Source organism: Melanerpes formicivorus, unplaced genomic scaffold (genome assembly GCF_026170545.1).
Source record: "Melanerpes formicivorus ecotype bairdi unplaced genomic scaffold, bMelFor1.0.p_v2 SCAF_16, whole genome shotgun sequence".
Taxonomy (NCBI): Eukaryota; Metazoa; Chordata; class Aves; order Piciformes; family Picidae; genus Melanerpes; species Melanerpes formicivorus.
Window position 1 is genome coordinate 7,276,168 of NW_027142368.1, and position 18,427 is coordinate 7,294,594.

Below are 18,427 nucleotides of genomic sequence, written 5' to 3' on the forward strand. Positions count from 1 at the left end.
CAATTTAAAAAGATTTAAGCAAAAGGGACAGGGTATTGAAAAGGGGTGTACCAAGTGAATAAAGTGATCAAAGCTGATGATGGCTGGCATCCTCTATTAATACAGCAATCTCTGTATTATGGGTAGAGACTATTCCCAAAGCAGCGCACCCTACCCATTATCGACATACTCATTTCCTACAAATCACAGTAAAAGTGCTTCGTGTGTGCTTCAGAAAGCTGTAATCTAGAGGATTGCAGGTGTTGTATGTGGAGAGGTTTGTGGGCCAGGCCCAGCGGCACACTGCACTCATAAGTGGAGCGTGCAGCAGGACGTACCCGCTGCAGGGGTGGGGGGCAGTGAAAGAGGCTGACGGAGAGAGGTGGTGAAGAGCAGCACAGGGGCCAGGAGCTGCAGCAAGGGCACAGGCAAGAGAGCTGCAGGCTGCAGCATGAAACAAGACATCTCAGTTACATAAAGACAGGAGAAGAAAGAGGTTGGTCGGTTGGTTTGTTTTTGACCTGATATGTGAGAGTATACACAGATTTTCACTTAAGGCAAAGTTTAAATATTAAGCAAGAAAATACCTTCCAGATTTAAAACAGGATCAAAGAAATGTCCCGTGTTGAGGCACTCAAAACGAAACTGGGCAATGAGCTGGAAAATATACTAACAGGAGGGACCTTCCACCCATTCTCTTTTTGCCAGAAGATTCATATTTCATACTTTCTTCCCGTATGACGTAAAAATCTACACCTATAAGACAGCACCAGGTGATAGACAAACCATAAACCATGTGATGGGCCTGTAACACAAATATTCCTGAATCAGCCCAAACTCAAAAACCCCACAGTACCAGTAGTGTTATTTACTTTGACTCATATGGTTTCATTTTAGGTAGTCTGTGAGGATCAGGGAGTTGGACTTGATGATCCTTATGGATCCCTTCCAGCTCAAGATATTCTATGACTGTCTTCAGTTACATTCCCCTAAACCTGGGAGTTTTAACAGTCACACCCAGAAGGCACTTCTGGCTTATCTTTCTGGTTTTCTTACACAACACAGAGAGAAAGAAAAGTAGGAGGTGAAAAATCACTGGATGATTCCTCTTCCAGAATGGCTGTGGCAAGTCAGCATTGTATTGATGTCATTTTTCCTGTTGATCTCACTTTTTCTAAGAAATTACACTTTTTATTTAAGCACAGACTCTGAATTTCTTATACACCCAGAATATGCCAACACACTTCCACAAGTCCTCTCCTTTTCTTTGAAGGAAAAAGAAGGATCTAACATTCTGTGATTCTGTGTTCTACTGTAAATGGAGCTGCCTCACCTTTAATTTCCTTGTAACACATAACACCAGGTTTAAAAATTGTACGCAGAAGCTGAAACACCACAAGCAGCCCTTCCATCTACTTTGCTTTACACATTAAACCACGATTCAAACAGAGTCCATTAAGGCATCTAAATGTGACTTACCACATGTGTTAATTGGGTGGGGGAAAAAAAGAAAACACAACCTCGAATGTGGACATTTATGTGTTCCCATTATTCAGACCCTCTTGATGCCACAATCTCCCACTTCTATAGTTTATAAATGTTTGATTTAAAATATAGCCATTTTATCATTTGTACCACATTTACCTCATCTTACCACTATTCTGACTGGATGAGAAGCTAATGTAGCCTACACTGTCTGGTCAATTATTGCATGGACACCAGGGACCAATTAATGCTATCCATAAAAGCCTGAATCATTCTGTCAATTAACTAGAACTAACTATGTCATCAGATATATTACTGGTGAGCAAGTCTATTTGGTTGCAATATGTCTTGAAGGAGAGCAGTATCAAATGAATCACAATTGACTTGGACAACTGCTAGCATAATTTCAGAAGATGAAAAGACAAATGTGGTAGTTATTAGTGGTCCCCTGAGGAATTACGGCCAAGCAATTGTAATGTGCTAAGACTGTACTAGCAGGTGCCCACAGCACAAATCAGGCAGAGGGTTAAATCAATATTTTCAATTTCTTAGGATCAATCCAGTGTTTGAACAAGATGGAAACTTGTTAGCAATTGGCAGAATGTGTAAATGAAAAGTCAAACTTCTTATTATTTGTTAAAAAGGAATCAGTGCTCTGCATCATGCCCTTGGCACAAGGTAATGCTTTCATGATCCAGTTGCTTGGGCATTCACTAAAACTCTGGTAGTTCTTAAATTTTAATAGAGTGCAAAAGGTTACTTTAATACATGTCGAACATTCAAGATCTTTAAAAATGATTGAAGTATCAATAGAAAAGTTTTGGAGCTGTGACAACAACATAGTTATTAATGATTAATGCAAGAAGCAGAAGAAAACTTGATTGCTTTAGGAAAGTCTCACCAGGAATGCAGCTTGATGTCTTCGGTACAACTTCACATTTATTCTGTTTCAAATAAATAACCTTAAGCTCATTAAGTGATCCATTACCAATTAAACAAGAAAAAAAAAAGTAGCCTCACAAATTTATTTCATTTATTTAAAGATGCTTACAGCAGAACTTAAAATGTCGGCATCATATCCTTTAGTCTTAACACAAAGGTATCAAATGCACCCTTGCATTTTATTGTTGTTTTATAAAAAGAAGTCTCCAGCTACTTTGACAATCAGGGTTTGGATAATACCCAGATTTGAGTTAAGGAAGCATACCCTTAAAACAACATCTTAGGGCACAGACAAATCTCTGCAATTCGGAAGCAGAAAACTGGCAAGTAACCTTATCGTACCTGGGGAAAAATGGGTGATGGCAGGGAAAGCTATTTGTACACCAACTCTATGAGCTTATTATTTCAAACAGATAAGAAACATGAACCATTTTTCATGTTAGAAAATGAATGCAAATTTTATTAGGAAAACAGAAAAAAACCCCAACCTGGTGGTTAATTAAAAAGAGAAAATACAGCATAAGAGTTTTGAAACCAATATGTCTAAAGAAAGCACCTTTGCTTCAAAAATGAACACATTTTTCTATACTGGCTAGTATAGGAATTCTCTGTCTTGTCTTCAGTGTTTGGAATTCTGGTGACAGACAACTGAAGAGGTAGGTGAAGCTCCTCTTTCACAGTTGCCAGGGACAGAAATATTGTTTTGAATAGTCTTTGTTGGCTGTTCTTTAATTGGAGGATAACAATGATCATGACACAGGAAAAATGGTTCATCTCACTGGAGTATCTTTCATCCAAAGGCTCTCAGGGCACTTTCAGCACCAGAGGAGGGAAATAATCTCTTGCTCGTCATATGTTCAACCTATGAATCTACTCTTACAGGAAGTTATTAGCAACACCTCTCTAGCTGATATTTTTAAATAAGAGTTGCAGCCTTCACTGAGAGAGGTCAAATTAATAAAGAGCATTTGAACATCAAGAATCTGCACACACTTTTAAAGCTTTACATCAGATGTTGCAGATAAAGTAGGACATAGTTCTCAGCCTTTGCTCAGCGTGCTGAGCCAAATGAAATTTAAAAAGAGCAAAGTGGATTTCCTTATTTCAAGGTTGATCCAGCTAATCTATTATCAATGTCAAACTCACTGCAGCTTTGTCTGATTTGCAGAATACATTTGTCAAGATGACCTTTCCTTCGATGTACATTTAACACAATGGTGGGGGGTGGGGGAGGGTGCTCCAGTGTAAGACAAGTATGATAAAACTACAGAATGTAAAATGTTGCAGTACTTCCTACTAAATTGGCTCCCATTTGTTACAAAATACAAGAGTAATCATCAAGAATATCACTGTTCTCTGAAGAATAATGTAGTGAAGGTAAACTCTCTAATCCAAGACACACAGTCAATAGATTATTATTTTTCTTGCCTAGCACCTCGATCTATGCTGTGTGTATCAGTGTAACAATGTATGTATTTGGCTCCCCATCCACACTCTTGGCCTTATAGAAGATACAGCATACATGTACTTCCTTGTGTTGGATTGGGGGGGGTCTTGAAGAACTTAAGAAGCACAGTGAACAAGTGCAATCATTTGAAACCGAGGTTCAACAAACAGGAGACAATAAAACACAGAGTAACTTGAAACCAGCCCACGCACTGCCCAAGAGAAATCTGCAGCTTGTCTCACTCTCAGACACACCCTTGCAGCTCTTCTGGAAAGCTGTGCCCTGTTCACCAGACAAGGAGCTAATTGATTCAATCGCCTTCTGTATGCGCAACTATAAAATAAAGTGCCTAAAGAACAGCACGGACATAGAGCTCAGCTGACTGCATTGACAGACTCTGCTGTCTAACAACGTGCCCATCACAGAACAAGCACTGCAATTGTTCCAGCCAGACGCCATGGGACCAAGAATGCATAATTTCAGTACTTGTGTGTCCAACAGTAGGATATATTGGCAGCAGAATAGCAAACCAGCTTTAAGTTCAGCTATCGTTAACATTTTTCTCTACCATCTATGGAGTTACTGAGACAGTGCAGAAGCGGGGCTGGTCCATCCTCCACCACCAGCTCACACACCTGCCAGAATGCTTCCTCTCCCTGCACATAGCAACAGATTTTATCTTCACAAAGTGGCATTTTAGTTCCATCTAGAAATTATATTCTTTAACTTTCCCTGTAACAACCTTTTTGAGTTGGAGTTTCCACAGTTACACAAAACCCAAAGAAAACAAAGTCAGTCCTTCAGACTGCAACTGATACACCACTCGGCACCTCCATTTGATTTCTTTTACAGAGTGACTTATTTCACAGACTTTCTAGTTCTGACCCAGTAAAACTCACCAGGCTGAAAGAAAACTGACACTGGATCTGTGTGAAAGCTCTTGGTGGTCCAAACAGAGGGTCATCTGCCACAGAAACATAAGGAAAATACCTCTGCTGTACTTGGCCCAAGATGATGGATGTAAGGGCTCTACCATTCCAGATCTTCCGAACTATACGCTTAACAGCAAAATGGTATGAGATGCACCTCAAACAGAATAAGAAATGTGCTGTCTTTGTATTCATGTAGCAATCTTTCTGCTAAACAAAGGCATCAATCAATTCCACTAATGCTGAAAGGAAGAAATTTTATGTCAAAGCCCATTCTGCAAACCCTGAATTTAAATGCTGCTCTTGGATCTTAAACATAACAGAACTATTAATTAAGAATGACCTATCTAAAGCTAGATATTAAATAAGTCAAAAAATTACAGAGCTCATGATATCTTTGAAGTGTTGGGGGTTTTCCTCCAGAAATAATGATGTAAAAAAGAATCCATACTTATATTCTGTATGAAAAACTGTATTGAAAGTTCTGAAAATCTAGGAAAAACTATACAGCAAGAAAATAACCCTGTGTAAGTTTCCACAAAATCACTGAGCATCTCATACCAGTTCTTCTGGTTTAAGTATGGAGCAATTTTATCAAATGGGAGCCAAGTCAAGCTGATGTAAGCCTGGGATCTGTCTGAGGAGGATCAGTTCTAAAGTGTTTGTCAGACTCCACAGATTTTAGACACAATCCCCACACGTACAAGTTAGTGAGGAAATAACAGCTCCCTACCAAGTAAAGAGGAGCTATGATTTTGGTCAAGCTAGAAATTCATTTCCAGGTCTTGGCTAGATAAGATGATTACAAACTTGTGAGTCCATGAATGTCATGCTCTCTGCTTTCTGACAAAACCAACATCGGGTCAGGCATCCCCATGGGCTTCAAGATAGGATTACACCTCAAGGTCTCATTTGTCACTGATCATCATCCAGGAAAGACACTAGAACCAGAAAAATAATTGCAACTAAATAACAATCCGGAACCAAACGCAATCACTTTGTGATATATTTTGTCTCATACATTTGATTAAAATAGTCATTAAAATGTACCTGGTTATTGACAATTTAGATGCTGTGTGCAAGGGCAGAAGGGAATCTAGTACCTTCTAATCTCTGCTTAAAGAAAAAGGAGACCTCAGTAGCTTTGAAATCAGTTGAGATTTCAAATCATGCTCCCATGTAACTCTGTACAAAAGCTGGTGAATGCTGATTTTATTCACAGACAGTGTCAAAGTTTTAAAAAGCGTGCTGCAAATTAACCCATGAGGTTGATGATGTTGAACTGCTGTATCATCTGGATGATGTTCTGCAAGACAGATGTGTATAGCCTGCATGATTTCCGCTTAGCATAACAAACATTGTTTTGAAGGTAGATCAGAGCAAATCAGTGAAATCTATTCTAAGTCTAAGGCAATGAAGTTGTCTCCCTAGACTTATTCACAGAAATATATCCAAACACTTTTGGATTCATGCAGATCTTGCCTATACAGAAGAGGTGACTTCCTGCTTAATTTTGCACAAGTTAAATCCCTGGAGATAAAAAAAAGAAATATCCATAATTATAGGTGCATTTCAAGTTTAATTATAAACCCTAAATGTACTTATCTAATTAGATCAATTGCAAGTAACACTAAAGCACATTCTAATTTTCAAGATAGATGAGATTTTGCCACCTCTCAGCTGCTGTGAGAGCCAAGATCAGGTGAAAAGTAAGATAAACCAGACAAGCATGTTTTCCAAGCACCACATTACAGCAAATGTTATGGCTGTGTTTACAGAAATGTTCCCTGCAGATCTTTGATTTGCTAAGACTGGTTTTTATCTTGCTGACCCTCTACTGAGTAGCAACCACCCTTTTGAGGAGGCAACATTACTGTTTTTGACAGGTCCCATCATCCTCTCTTGCCCCAGGAATGCAGCAGACCAGTTCTCAGAAAGCTTCTTCATGAATTTATGGGGGGCAGAACTCAACTTCTACATACAGAAACATAGGTTAAATCTAAAAATAGCTCCTAAGAGATTCTGCTGCAGACCATAATTGCTGTGCTTGTTACTCTGACAGACCTGTAGCACAGACTGAAGTAATGTCTGTCTTCTGGCACTCGTACCAGTAACAGGACTTTGCCGCTGTTCTCCTGCTGCTGCTGAGGCTGTTGTTTCAAGCCAGCTGTGTGTGATCTCCACTAAATAACCATCCTCTCACAGGAGGAAGGTGGCTGATATGTTGTGATCCCGCATCATCAAACACTTCTGGCTTCCTGTATCTTTCCTGTAATACCAACTTTTTCTCTTTTCTGCAACAGTGAGTTTTTTGAGACAGAAACCACCTCCTCCTTGTGACTATGCAGTGGTTAACATAACGAAAAATTAGCTTAGAGTACTGCAGGGCAATCATATTGTCAGTGCTTCAGCAAGGTAACAAGCCAGCAGACCATGCGATACCCAGCATCTCTCTTCACAAGCCTCGGGTAATTCTGCTTTGGTTGCACATACTGTCATTCATATGAATGTTGTCTGGAGTGTACTCTAGGGAAAAAAAGGCAAAACTGAGTCCAAAACAAATGGTTTGTAAAAGCTAAGATCATTACTGCAGCCAGTGTACTGTAAACAGAAGGCAAAAAATTAGCATATTCAATAATTGCCCGTTTGTTTCATGGTCGAGTTTCCCTTTATTGTAAACGTCATCTGAAAATCTCCTGATGACACAGCAGTTGCAAAATGAACTGCTCTAATCACAGCCTACTCTCAGGTTGACACAATGGCACGCTTCAAAGGAATTAGTATCACATTATAATTACATAACTATAATGCTATTTATTATTTGCAATATTTGCAGTTACTTTGAGGTCTCAATTCCAGGGTTCTGGGTGTTTAAAAACACAGTTTCTCAAAGACCTTGCTTAGCACAGAAAATCAGAGACAACAGGTAGATTAAATGGGCAGAAGAAAGGCACAGCAGAGACAAAAGAATAGCCTGACAGCTGTGCCAGATAAAGTAACCAGTATTTTCCTCTTTTAAAATAAATTTTGGCACACATAGGGGCGGGCAAATCAAAGCAATTCAAACGCTGCCAGAGCCCTATTGACATCTATACAGTGTGCTGCTTCTCTGTAAAAAAATGAATTTCCTCCCAAACACCCTTAAAGAACAGGGAACGTGCCCCAGCATCACCATCTCTAATCTCAAAGAGAGGAAGCCTGGGCTGGGAGAAAACCAACAGGCATGAGGATCACAAGGAACATCAAACAGGGAGACGATCAGGAGCACGGAGACCACTGGTTGCACAAGAAAAACCACTGAAGAGCAACATGGTCCTACACGTGTGAGATGGGGTGCTAGGCCTGGCCAAACCCTGGCAAGTCCAGTGTCTCACCCATGAGTAACAGAGGTTGAACGTGCAGATGGCTCAAGAGATTTCTCTCAAATTCAAGTAACTTGCAGAAAAACAGTGTCTGGAGCCAGAAGCAGTGCCTCTGGATATAACACTGTCCATTTGATTTCTGACCCTACATAACCATTTTGCTTCCACTATATCCTCCAGAGTTTCATAATTGAACTGTGTCTTGTATGGAGAGTTATTGCCTTTTGTTTTGACCCTGTCATCTAAACTTTAAATTGCTGCTGCTCATTCACCCTTTCAGTGCAACTTTATTTTACAGACTCTGACCCTCTCCCCCTTTAGTCACCTCTTTTGAAGTAGAGGTGCAGTCCACTGAGTCATTGTCTGTGCTGAAACTGTTCAGAGGGAAATTCTTTGATCCTCCTTGTCACCCTCTTTGAATCTTGTCCAGGTTTGCTGCTCTCCTTTTTGAGAGGAGCAACAGAAGCACACAGCATACGTAAGGCTGCCCTGGCTTCCACAGAGCAAAATTCCCCAGTCCTGCAGCACCAAGGGAAAAACAGACTTCTTGAAAACAATCCTGGAGCATTTTGTGCAGTGCTGACACAAAGATTCTCACTGCTATCTCCTAATAAAATGTAGAGCTGAAAATCAAATCATCACTTGCCGCTTTTATTTCCTCACATTTTTTTGCTTACTTACAAGAATGGGAACATTAGCATGGACAGGACTGTTTCAGTTTTTGAAACATACAGTCCTCTCACAAAGTCATTTGATGTTTTATGGACCTCCAGACATCCACAGACCACATGCTGAGTAACACAGCTTTTCAGTGCTTTAACAAACAGCAAAACGGGAGTTGAGGGGACAAAACAAGTTTTACTCAAACTGCCCTCCCCAGTATGACTAACTGTTTCAGGAATTTTTTGTGTTTATTCAAAACCACTTGCACATAATTGGATGCTCGTTTCCCATACTATAAATTCACACGTGTACACTTGAGTGTGGTTCACTGTCTTGGACCTGAGGCACGAAAGAGCTTAACGCTTGCTTGTGGAGATGCATCTTAATATGGAGGCAAACCCAAGAACCGCGGGGCTCATTGTTGAACTATCTATGAACCTCCAGACACAGCATGAAAAATACAGCAAAAGCCCTGTGAGAAACATTCTGCCTGTGTTTTTAGGGCAAATAACAACAAACACCAACTATTTTCTCACAGTAGCTGACCTAGGTGCAATTTTTTACGACTCGCTGAAAACTTGGAACAGCTGTAAGAAATGGTCAGTAAATTTAAGCAAGACCAAAGTGGATTAGCAATTGTACTGAAACAAAATGTTACAAACCTGAGTGATAAATTGCATGATGCCCAGAATGGAAGGCTTGAGGCTGCAGTTGCAAAGGATCACCCATGAAGACAGAATCACTGGACAAGAAACAAAGTCAATATATTCCTCTGTATTTAACTATTTTATTGCTTCTAACTAGTCCCAATAACTTTGTTGATCATAAACTGGGAAAATTCTAACTGAATGAAAATTTTACATTTGTTTCAATTTATTACTAAATGACATCACAATTCCAGCAATTCATAAATTTCCACACTGGTCAGCACACCATGACCCAACAAGGAAAATGTTATGCTGACCTCACTGCAACAATGCCAAAACCTAGGAGACATAGGATTGCCAGTATTTTAGCAAGGGCATTTTAGATTGATACAAGTGCTTGAAAAACTAGCATGATACTCAAAGGTAGATGTTGGAGTTGAGAATAAGAAAATGATTGAATTCATATGTTGTGGAAAAAATAGACAGGATAAAAGGTCCTTGGGAGTAAGGCTGCAAAGACTAAATATGATACTTACAATCTACATATCTAAATGTTATAAATATTTATTTTACATTATTTATGCTTATTGATAGAGCTAAGGAAGACAGAAAGAAGCTTACACTGAGAGAAAGTCTGGTGAAAGACAGCAATCCAAACGAAATCCCCAGAACTCTACAATGTAGGATTATGGAAAGGTTCTTTGCATTTGATATGATGTATTCCCCTGGAAACATAAGAACTCCTATTTCACCTCAGTAGCTCACCTAGTTTAATACCCTGTTTCTATTAGTTACGAGCTTTAGATGCTCCAAATAAGGTTTAAATGACAGACTAATTTGCCCACAGCTTATTTCTACTTTGCAACACGAAGAACTATCCTCATCAGTTCCTGGACATACACAGAGGAGGGTGAGACAAAGCCCAGAGGTGCAGAGAACAGGAGCACCCAGACTATGCTCCAGTAGTGCTGCAAGATTCCCTCAGCCTTCACTGCAGGGCTGAGCACCTCTCTCCTTTTCATGAAGGTTTGTGTGTGTTTAATTACAGGCAGGTGCCAGGAGAGAGATCAGCATCTGAGTTTCCCCCTTCCTTGCCTTGTTATATTTGCAATACTTAATGTTCCATAACTGATTACATACAAGCTGTACCAGCTGTACCTACAAGGTACTGCAGATTCATTTTGGATGTAGATGCTGTCAAATTAGAAATGATCAGGCCACAGTGCAATTCAGTGAATATGTTTGGCAAGACAGAGACAAAAGAATTAGAGCAACGGAAACTAACATTTCAGTAGCAAGACAGGTTTACTCTGAGCATTTATTCTGAAAGGAATGAGGTTGTAGCTTCAGCCTTTAGTAGTATTCATCATAAAAGCACTACAGATAATATCCCATAATCAGTGATTTCTGATCAGGAGAGTCCAATAAGCAATTTTCCAGCACATACTGGAACTAAGTTACAGCTGTAGTCTAAAAAAAATAATAAACAAACCAAAGCTCCAGTCTACACATATCAACAGAAAACAGAGGCAAAACGATTTAAATGTCTTGGCTGTTGAGCCATTTGAGGGTCCAGCCACATCTTCCATTAAAGTTAGCAGCCAAACCCTCCAGGTTCTGCTTTGGAGCACTCACATTTAGAGGGTTTTTAGTGTGTACAAAACATTTCTTGTTGCTTAGCAGTGGTGGCTCCCTCAGTACCAATCTTGGTCCACAAAAGTAAAACTATGTCAATTTTATGCAAATTAGTTTTTTATCTGTCTTGTTGGAAAAACTGTTAGGAAAAAAACCAGTTTGAATTAAACTCAGTTCAGCAGGAAAGTTCAATTTTACATCCTGTCTTTAAAATCAGCGTATATGGTTGTTATTAATTTCTGAATCACACCATGCGCGCTTTCCTACAATAATTGCTAGCTGAAGCCAACAGCAGTACTGTCATCCATTTTAATGGGCTGGGATCACGCCACAAGACACAAAATAAAGACACTTCTTGTTTCAAAATGCTTTGGATCAAAACAAGAAAAACACAAGAGACACCCTGGGAAACCCAGGGGGATGAATGAGTAGGAATTTAATTTCTCATTTATTGCTAATATTATTGTTGACTTGCTTGTTAATGTAACGTAGCACTTACATTAACGGATCTGTGTCAGAGTGACCTACTAATGATGATTTCTATCTGCTGCTAGGAGAGGCGGACACAGAAGAGACTATTTCAGTGGTGTTCAGGGGCTATTTCCCTGTCATTTAGGGGATTTAAAGCTCTTAAGCAGTTATGGCCTTGTTTATTTTTTAATAATTAGAGTTAGTTGAATTGCAAGTCATAGAAGACAGAGGCAGCATACAGGGCCTCTGACATCCATAGTGCAACTGCAGCACAAAGGAGAAAGCAGGCACTACAGAATTGGTTTTCCTCCCCTCCTCACCAGATTGGGAGTATGAAAGAGCCTCCTAATTTCCTTGTACAATGCCCCATCCAGCAGAGCTATGTCACTCTTCAGGTGAAGGCAGCTTCTCAACCCCAAAGCAAAACAAACCACAGCTCTCTGAGTGTGCATGACTGGTGTTTATTTCTCACAGGACTCACCACACCTCCCTGCTGCACCTTTTCTATATGGCACCATTAGACACTGTCACTAGCTGTGAACTTGGCCTCATATTTCCAACGCAACCAAAATAGTCTGCTGGAACTGAGCTGCCACAGGAGCACGCACTGGAGCAAGGAGCTCCTTGCTTATTAATGTATTTTTTTGTGCCATGCTGACACACCACCTTGCCTTCTAGGTTAGCATGGCCAGCACCATGAAACCCTGGCAGAGATTATCAAAAGCAGCTGGGGAAGGGGCCATGGTGGGAGAGAAGAAAGGTATACCAAGTTTATTTAACTGAACTGGCCCCAACACTGGATCTAGTGAAGCTATAACTATCTAACAAAAAAACTCCTAGAGTGGACACATGGGTATATTTGTCTAAAGTACAAGCATCAAGCAGTGGCAAATGCCCTCTTTTGGTAGAACAACCTTTGTTTCCCATGGAGGGTTAATCAGCAGAGCTGCACTATCAAACATCTCCTAGCACACACAAACCTGAAAGTCACAGGAATGCACCTCCAGTCCAAGCTTTTCCAAACACCTTCCATCAAATTTATTCTTTATTAGGGGTCACTGATCATGACTACATAACAAAAGGCAGAAGGGGAATACATACTTGGAAATGTCAATTTGTAAAACAAGATAAAAACAGCTGCTTGTAATGGCAAGCATGGATGGATGCACAGGGAAGACTGCCCTAAAAACCAGTTTGGTTTTGTCTGGTTGCTTTTCAACACAGTATGCTTACTATTCCATCTAGGAAACTGGTATCACTTAGTAATGAAATCTGTAACCCTTTACTACAGTGAGCAGGCATGGACACAAGCATCCAAGCAGAAGAGGCTGATTAAAATAGGCAGAACACAATTAAAAATATTTGAGTGGTAACTAAACAACTGCTGCTTTTAATCATGTGTGATGTTTATATCTGTGCAAGTGGGTGTAAAATTCTTTTGTTATTAAGGCAAAGCAGTGGGGAACCAAGCCTGTGGCTTGCACTGCAACTGCAATCACGTTACCCTGTCTCCCATCCTTGGCCCTCACTGTCTAGGGAGAGGCAATACCAGCAATAAATCAGTAACTCCCTCCTCTTCACATCTTTGTTTTTAAATAAGGATCATACAGAAGCCCTCATATAACTGTAGCAAACACTGGAAGAAGAACCAGGGAAGAGATATTATCCAGGCTCTTGCAAAGCAGTTGCAAACCAACAGCGCTTCTTGCTGTTCTTTCCTTAACTGGGCTGGTGCTTTATCCACCCCATCTATGACTATTCAGACTGCAGGCTCTTCAGGCCAGGGACCACCTACTGTGTGCATGTTCCTACAGCCTCTGGAACAAGGCTTCCATTTTTGCTGGTTCTCCCTGGGCTAGACCATAATAAATATGATTATTTTAACAATAACACACATTAATAATTGTTAATGCATTGCTTGAATTTTCCTTTGAAATGAAATCTGTGCTTTCCTCCCTCTCAGAAGTTTAATAGTTGGCTGAACTTTTCTCAGTTAACTGTAAGTGCCATAGGTAAAACTTTTTCCATTATCAGCACTTCTCATCTTTGAGTAATTTAAAACAAACACATCTTTCTCTATGATTGCAAACGAGTCCAACGGTTGGGGGTTTTCATTCTGTGGGGTTTTTTTGTTTGCTTGTTTTGGGTGGTTTTGTTTTTCACTTTTCTGAACTTCTGAGTTATTTTCTAACAGCAACCTGTCCTGACAGAAGTAGCACAGAAATGACATAATGCTGGCTGTTAATGGCTACCTCATTGTGACTGTCAGCACTCTCCATTTCAGTGAGTGCTCTCAGACCCTCTTGTGCCTACACCAAGCTCTCTGTGCTCCCAGGCTTGGCCAGAGTCACAGCTCTGTATAAGACAGCCAGCTTCTTTCAAAGCTTGTGTCTTCCTGGGCTCAGAAATGGGGCTCTACCTCACTTCAGTGCACTGGGCTGTCTGCTCTTTCACAGGCATCTTCGAGTTCCTGGGGCTGTGGGAGGCCATGCCATTCTCAGCTTTCCAGCACGTCGCTCCAGGAGCGGGTCCGTGCCTGCAGCACTGGAAAGCGTGCGGGGGCAGTGGGGGTGCCAGGGAACAGCTGCCTGGTGCAGAGCGATCACCTTTCTGGGCGGGCGTCCACAGCCAGAAAAGTCTGCATAAATGTTATGAACTTTCCTGGCATGCTGAGGAAAGGAATCAACCAACGCCTCCCTAGCCCTGAAAATAACCTTGCAGCCAGGGCTGCTGGTTGGCCTCTGGCTCCTGCATGCTTGCAAAAGAGCACAGTGGTGTCACAGGGCTAGCTGGGTCTGTCCACACTCTCCCACCTGTGCACAAGGCTCTGCCAGGCCCATCTGTGCCAGTGGCCAGCTGTACACTACAAGGAAAAAAGTCCAGACCCCTCCAGGAGAAAATAATCCAGCATTTCAACTGGCTGTTTAGGTTTTAAAGAACTGTCTCTTCACACAATTCCTCTCATCTCGCTTGACATCAAACACAATTATAATAGTAGTAAGGATGATATATGGACCGAGAGGCCCCGTCACAGACCAAAACCCCACTGTGCTAAGCACTGTACAAATACAGTGCAAAGAGATGATCCTTTCCCCAAAGAGCTTACATCTAAGCATAAAATGAAAAAATCTCATTATTGACAGATTAATGACAATCTGTCAGAGCAACCATTCCTATTAGGAGTGTCTTGTGCAGAAAAGTAGTACAGGGCCCCTATAATTAGCCAAGGATAGCTAATCTCATGTGAAAATTGAACAGTTAAAATTAAGGACTCATCTCCATAGTAATATTACATTAAAAATGGTGAGAGTGATATAAGTGCACAGAAACACTTTAAACACAACATACAGATGGGTAACTCCCAGTGGAGAAGCCAAGGGATGGATTTCTTCTGTGAACTTCACAAAAACATGCAACATTGTGGTTAAGGAACATCTGTGAATTCTCCTTTTCCAGCCCATGTTTCTGAACTAACTCTAATACCAATGCTACAAAGATAAGTAAGTCACTGATATGCAAAAACACCCAACCCATAGCCTATTAGTGCTCTTAGATACATCTGCGAAAAGATTTCCCTTGAATTAGTGCTTCTTTTGCTGATCATCTATAATTCAGTTATGAAGTATTAGACAAACACAGTGCTAAACTTCCTGAGTCACATGGCTTTCATAATCACAAGATGTTAGTACAGAAAAGGTCATAAGTATTTCTTCTGCACATACAAATTGCATCCACACGCAGGGCTTGCAACAGCCTAAAGTCAATTTCACACTACTCTTGTTCAGTCTCATAGCTGCGATCTGAGATGGAGAAGCCTTTTGATATTCAATAGAATATTTGATAGTGTCAGCACTTAGATGATATCTAAGTATATGTCAAGAAACACAACTAGAAGAAGGAGCTTGAGAAAAAAAAAGATCTTACATCCTCATGTGGTGTGAAAAAGCATGTGCCTATGAATGCCAGTGAAAATTGTGCTGATTTACATGATGTGAACAGCTGGCTCTTTTCCAAGGGTAAGGACTTACTGCCCAAGGGCACGTAACAGCCCATGATGTTCTTTCACATGAGAATGTGATTTTCCCTTCACTATTAGTGGGCAACTCTCACATGGCTTCTGCCATCCTAAGAAAGGAAAGATTCTGACCTCAATTTCAAATTAAATTATTCAGATTGAAATTACCTTGGACATAAAATGTTTAGTCTACCAGTTAGGGCCCAAAGCACTGTGGCTGTACCATCAATGTCTAACTGGAACATTGACACTTCTGAATTTTCACATATTTATTATGACCAGTCCTGCTACTTACTCCTGATATATGATCACCAGGATGCCCACAGCATTTAGGTCTAATCATGTAGTTCTCACATTAAAAAACACTCTGACTACCCAAAACTCAGTTTCAATACTGCATTAAGCCCTTCACTGCAGACTTGTAAAAGTTGTATAAAACCAAACATCACAGCAGCAAGCAAACTCTTTTGTAGTGAAATGAAAATACATGCTTTCAGCAGGTTAACAAAAACAAGGCAATAGTCCCAGAGTGCATGCTGATCAATAGAACGAAATAAGTGTGCTAAAATGAGAAGAGTGAACTTAGAACTAACTGAAAGTATGTGACGGAATGCAAACGGGGCAGTTCTACCTCTCTGAAAAATAAGATTTGGCAGATTTTCAAATGACAGCTGTTGGTACTGAAAGAAGTACCAACCTCTGATCCAGAGCTGAATGTACTGTCAACTCTTACTACGATGGCTTTTCACACTGTTTTTGACTTATCACGAAAGGGCCAAAATACATTTTATTTTTTAATCAACCAGTTGAATTTATTAAGTATCATAGTATCATTAAGTCCAGTTTCTGACAAGAATTTGGTTTAGAATGCAAACTTGCCCTAGTTTTATATGTAAGTGTATTTATTTGAATTTGTTTCCTATGTAAAATGCTCTTTTCCATAAGCCATTGACTATATAGAGAAGAAACAGAGGGGTTTCTGTCTTCCCTGAAAAGTGACAATATTATTAGGAATACAAAATTAATAATTCTGAGAGGAAAAATAATGTTCTTTTGATTACCATTATCATTTTTACACAACAGCAGATGCAACATAGGGTCTTGCAGCTAGCACTACACTTCCAAATGATGCCTACATTTAAATTCAGTCAGCTTGTGTATTTGCCAAAAGGAACCCAGTGCATAAATTCTCCTTGGGAGAGGAGCTGTGGAATCAACTTGCAAAAAAATGTTGCATTAAACTGAACGTTAGCATTAAGAAATCTGCTACACACCTACCTGATAATTATTTGAGTAGCACCCTCCATTTTGAATCCAAGAGCAGACCTTGCTGTGCTAGGCTTTTAAAAAATGAATAAATAAATAAACAAATAAACACACTGCAGCAGGTCCAATTGGCAGTGCCAGCAGGGCTAATTGCCGTATACTTCTCCCATGGCTTTGGAACAAAAAAGTCCATACTTAAAAGCAAGGCCAAAAAATCCTGTCATGTACGGTCTGCCACGCACAGCCTGTACTGAGGGGTCTTGCCCTCCCACAGCACAGGGTCTTTTCCTTGAGGAAACAGTTGGGTTTTTTTCCTAGAGCGTATGCAGATCCAAACCAATGACAGCTGAAATATATGTCATTCTAATGGGTTCTGTCATAACTGGGCGAAACAGAGCAATGTTAGAAAGCATTCATCAAAGATATGACAGGGCTTTCAAATTGTGCTGCCTTTCAACTCACTGCTTAATAAAAACGTGCGAAGTGATACAACACCACCTAGTCAACATCACTAGCAGCAACACACTTAATTTCTTTGGGAGCAGCTATTCAAAAATATCTTGACTGAACTTCAAAGTCGTAATTGTAGAAACTACAGTTGAGGGATGTAAAAAAAACACCATACCACCTGTGTGACAAAGTAGTTATATAAACCTATTATCTTTAAAACAAATATTTTCAGCTCAAGTAAAGTTGCTTGCTCTCCTTTCCCAAGATGAATAAAAATTCCCTTGTTTACACCCCTCCTTCCACAGCTCCTATGAAAGGGGAACCTGGCCTGAGCAAGGGCTGCAGCATGGGTTCCCAACACCTCCACAGCGCTCTTGCCATCTGAACAGACTTGGATGGTAAACTCTCTTGAGCTTTCCTACTCTTCTTGGCGTTTCTTACATGCTACCTTAGTACAAATAAGGGTAAAGTATATACTACTGTACATTTTCAAAACCTTTCTATGAGGATCACACTGTGTATGCCTTTAGAAATCAAGAGAAGTTTTTGCAATAACTCAGCTGGGGTCAGGAGTTAGGGAAGCTCACACACCACTGGAGACAGTGAGAAGTTCCCGCTAATCTCAGCTATGGAAACAAACATTGCTGTTTTCACGCGCAGACAAGAAATCTCCTTCAAAGTTTAGATTTTAATTGAACCAAGAGCTCACCAACAGTGTTTAATTCTGACAGACTACAGTATTCAAGAAGATGTCTAGCCTGAGTTCCTTGGAAGTTTTCTGGCTGGCTTTTGGGGTGTGAAATGTTCTCAGCTACAAGTCTGTACATAGCAGTTATTTGTAAGGCTCTGGTTAGTGAGGTAGCACATCAGCTCACTATGAGCATCTGTGACTGGCAGGTGGTCTTTAGTTCTTGTCTGTTTGTGAATTTAGACATCTAGATTTAAGCAGTTTTGCACATTTTACCTTTTGGGTCTGAATCTGGCTATTATGACAGTGCATAAAATAACACCCTGTTTATATCTTAGTTGTTACATATGAAGGACTCCAGTGCTTACAAACACACTCATGTTTCCTTACCTAGCAAATTTGTGAGTCACAGACATTTCTTTCTGTTTAGTACACACCTACAAACAAG

The 18,427-nt window shown here is 40.3% G+C and overlaps 1 protein-coding gene across 9 annotated transcripts in view; it reads right to left on the bottom strand.

The window, feature by feature from the left end:
- TEAD1 (TEA domain transcription factor 1) overlaps window positions 1–18,427 on the bottom strand; it is a 153,695-nt gene that overhangs the window by 64,818 nt on the left and 70,450 nt on the right. Inside the window, exon 1 of one of the 9 annotated variants that reach the window (XM_068147959.1) lies at window positions 9,470–9,558. The exons of the other annotated variants lie outside the window; for them this stretch is intronic. Coding sequence (XP_068004060.1) covers window positions 9,470–9,536 — 67 coding nt within the window. The 5' untranslated portion in view covers window positions 9,537–9,558. Of the gene's footprint in view, window positions 1–9,469; window positions 9,559–18,427 lie in introns of those variants that run through there. 9 annotated transcript variants of the gene reach the window in all.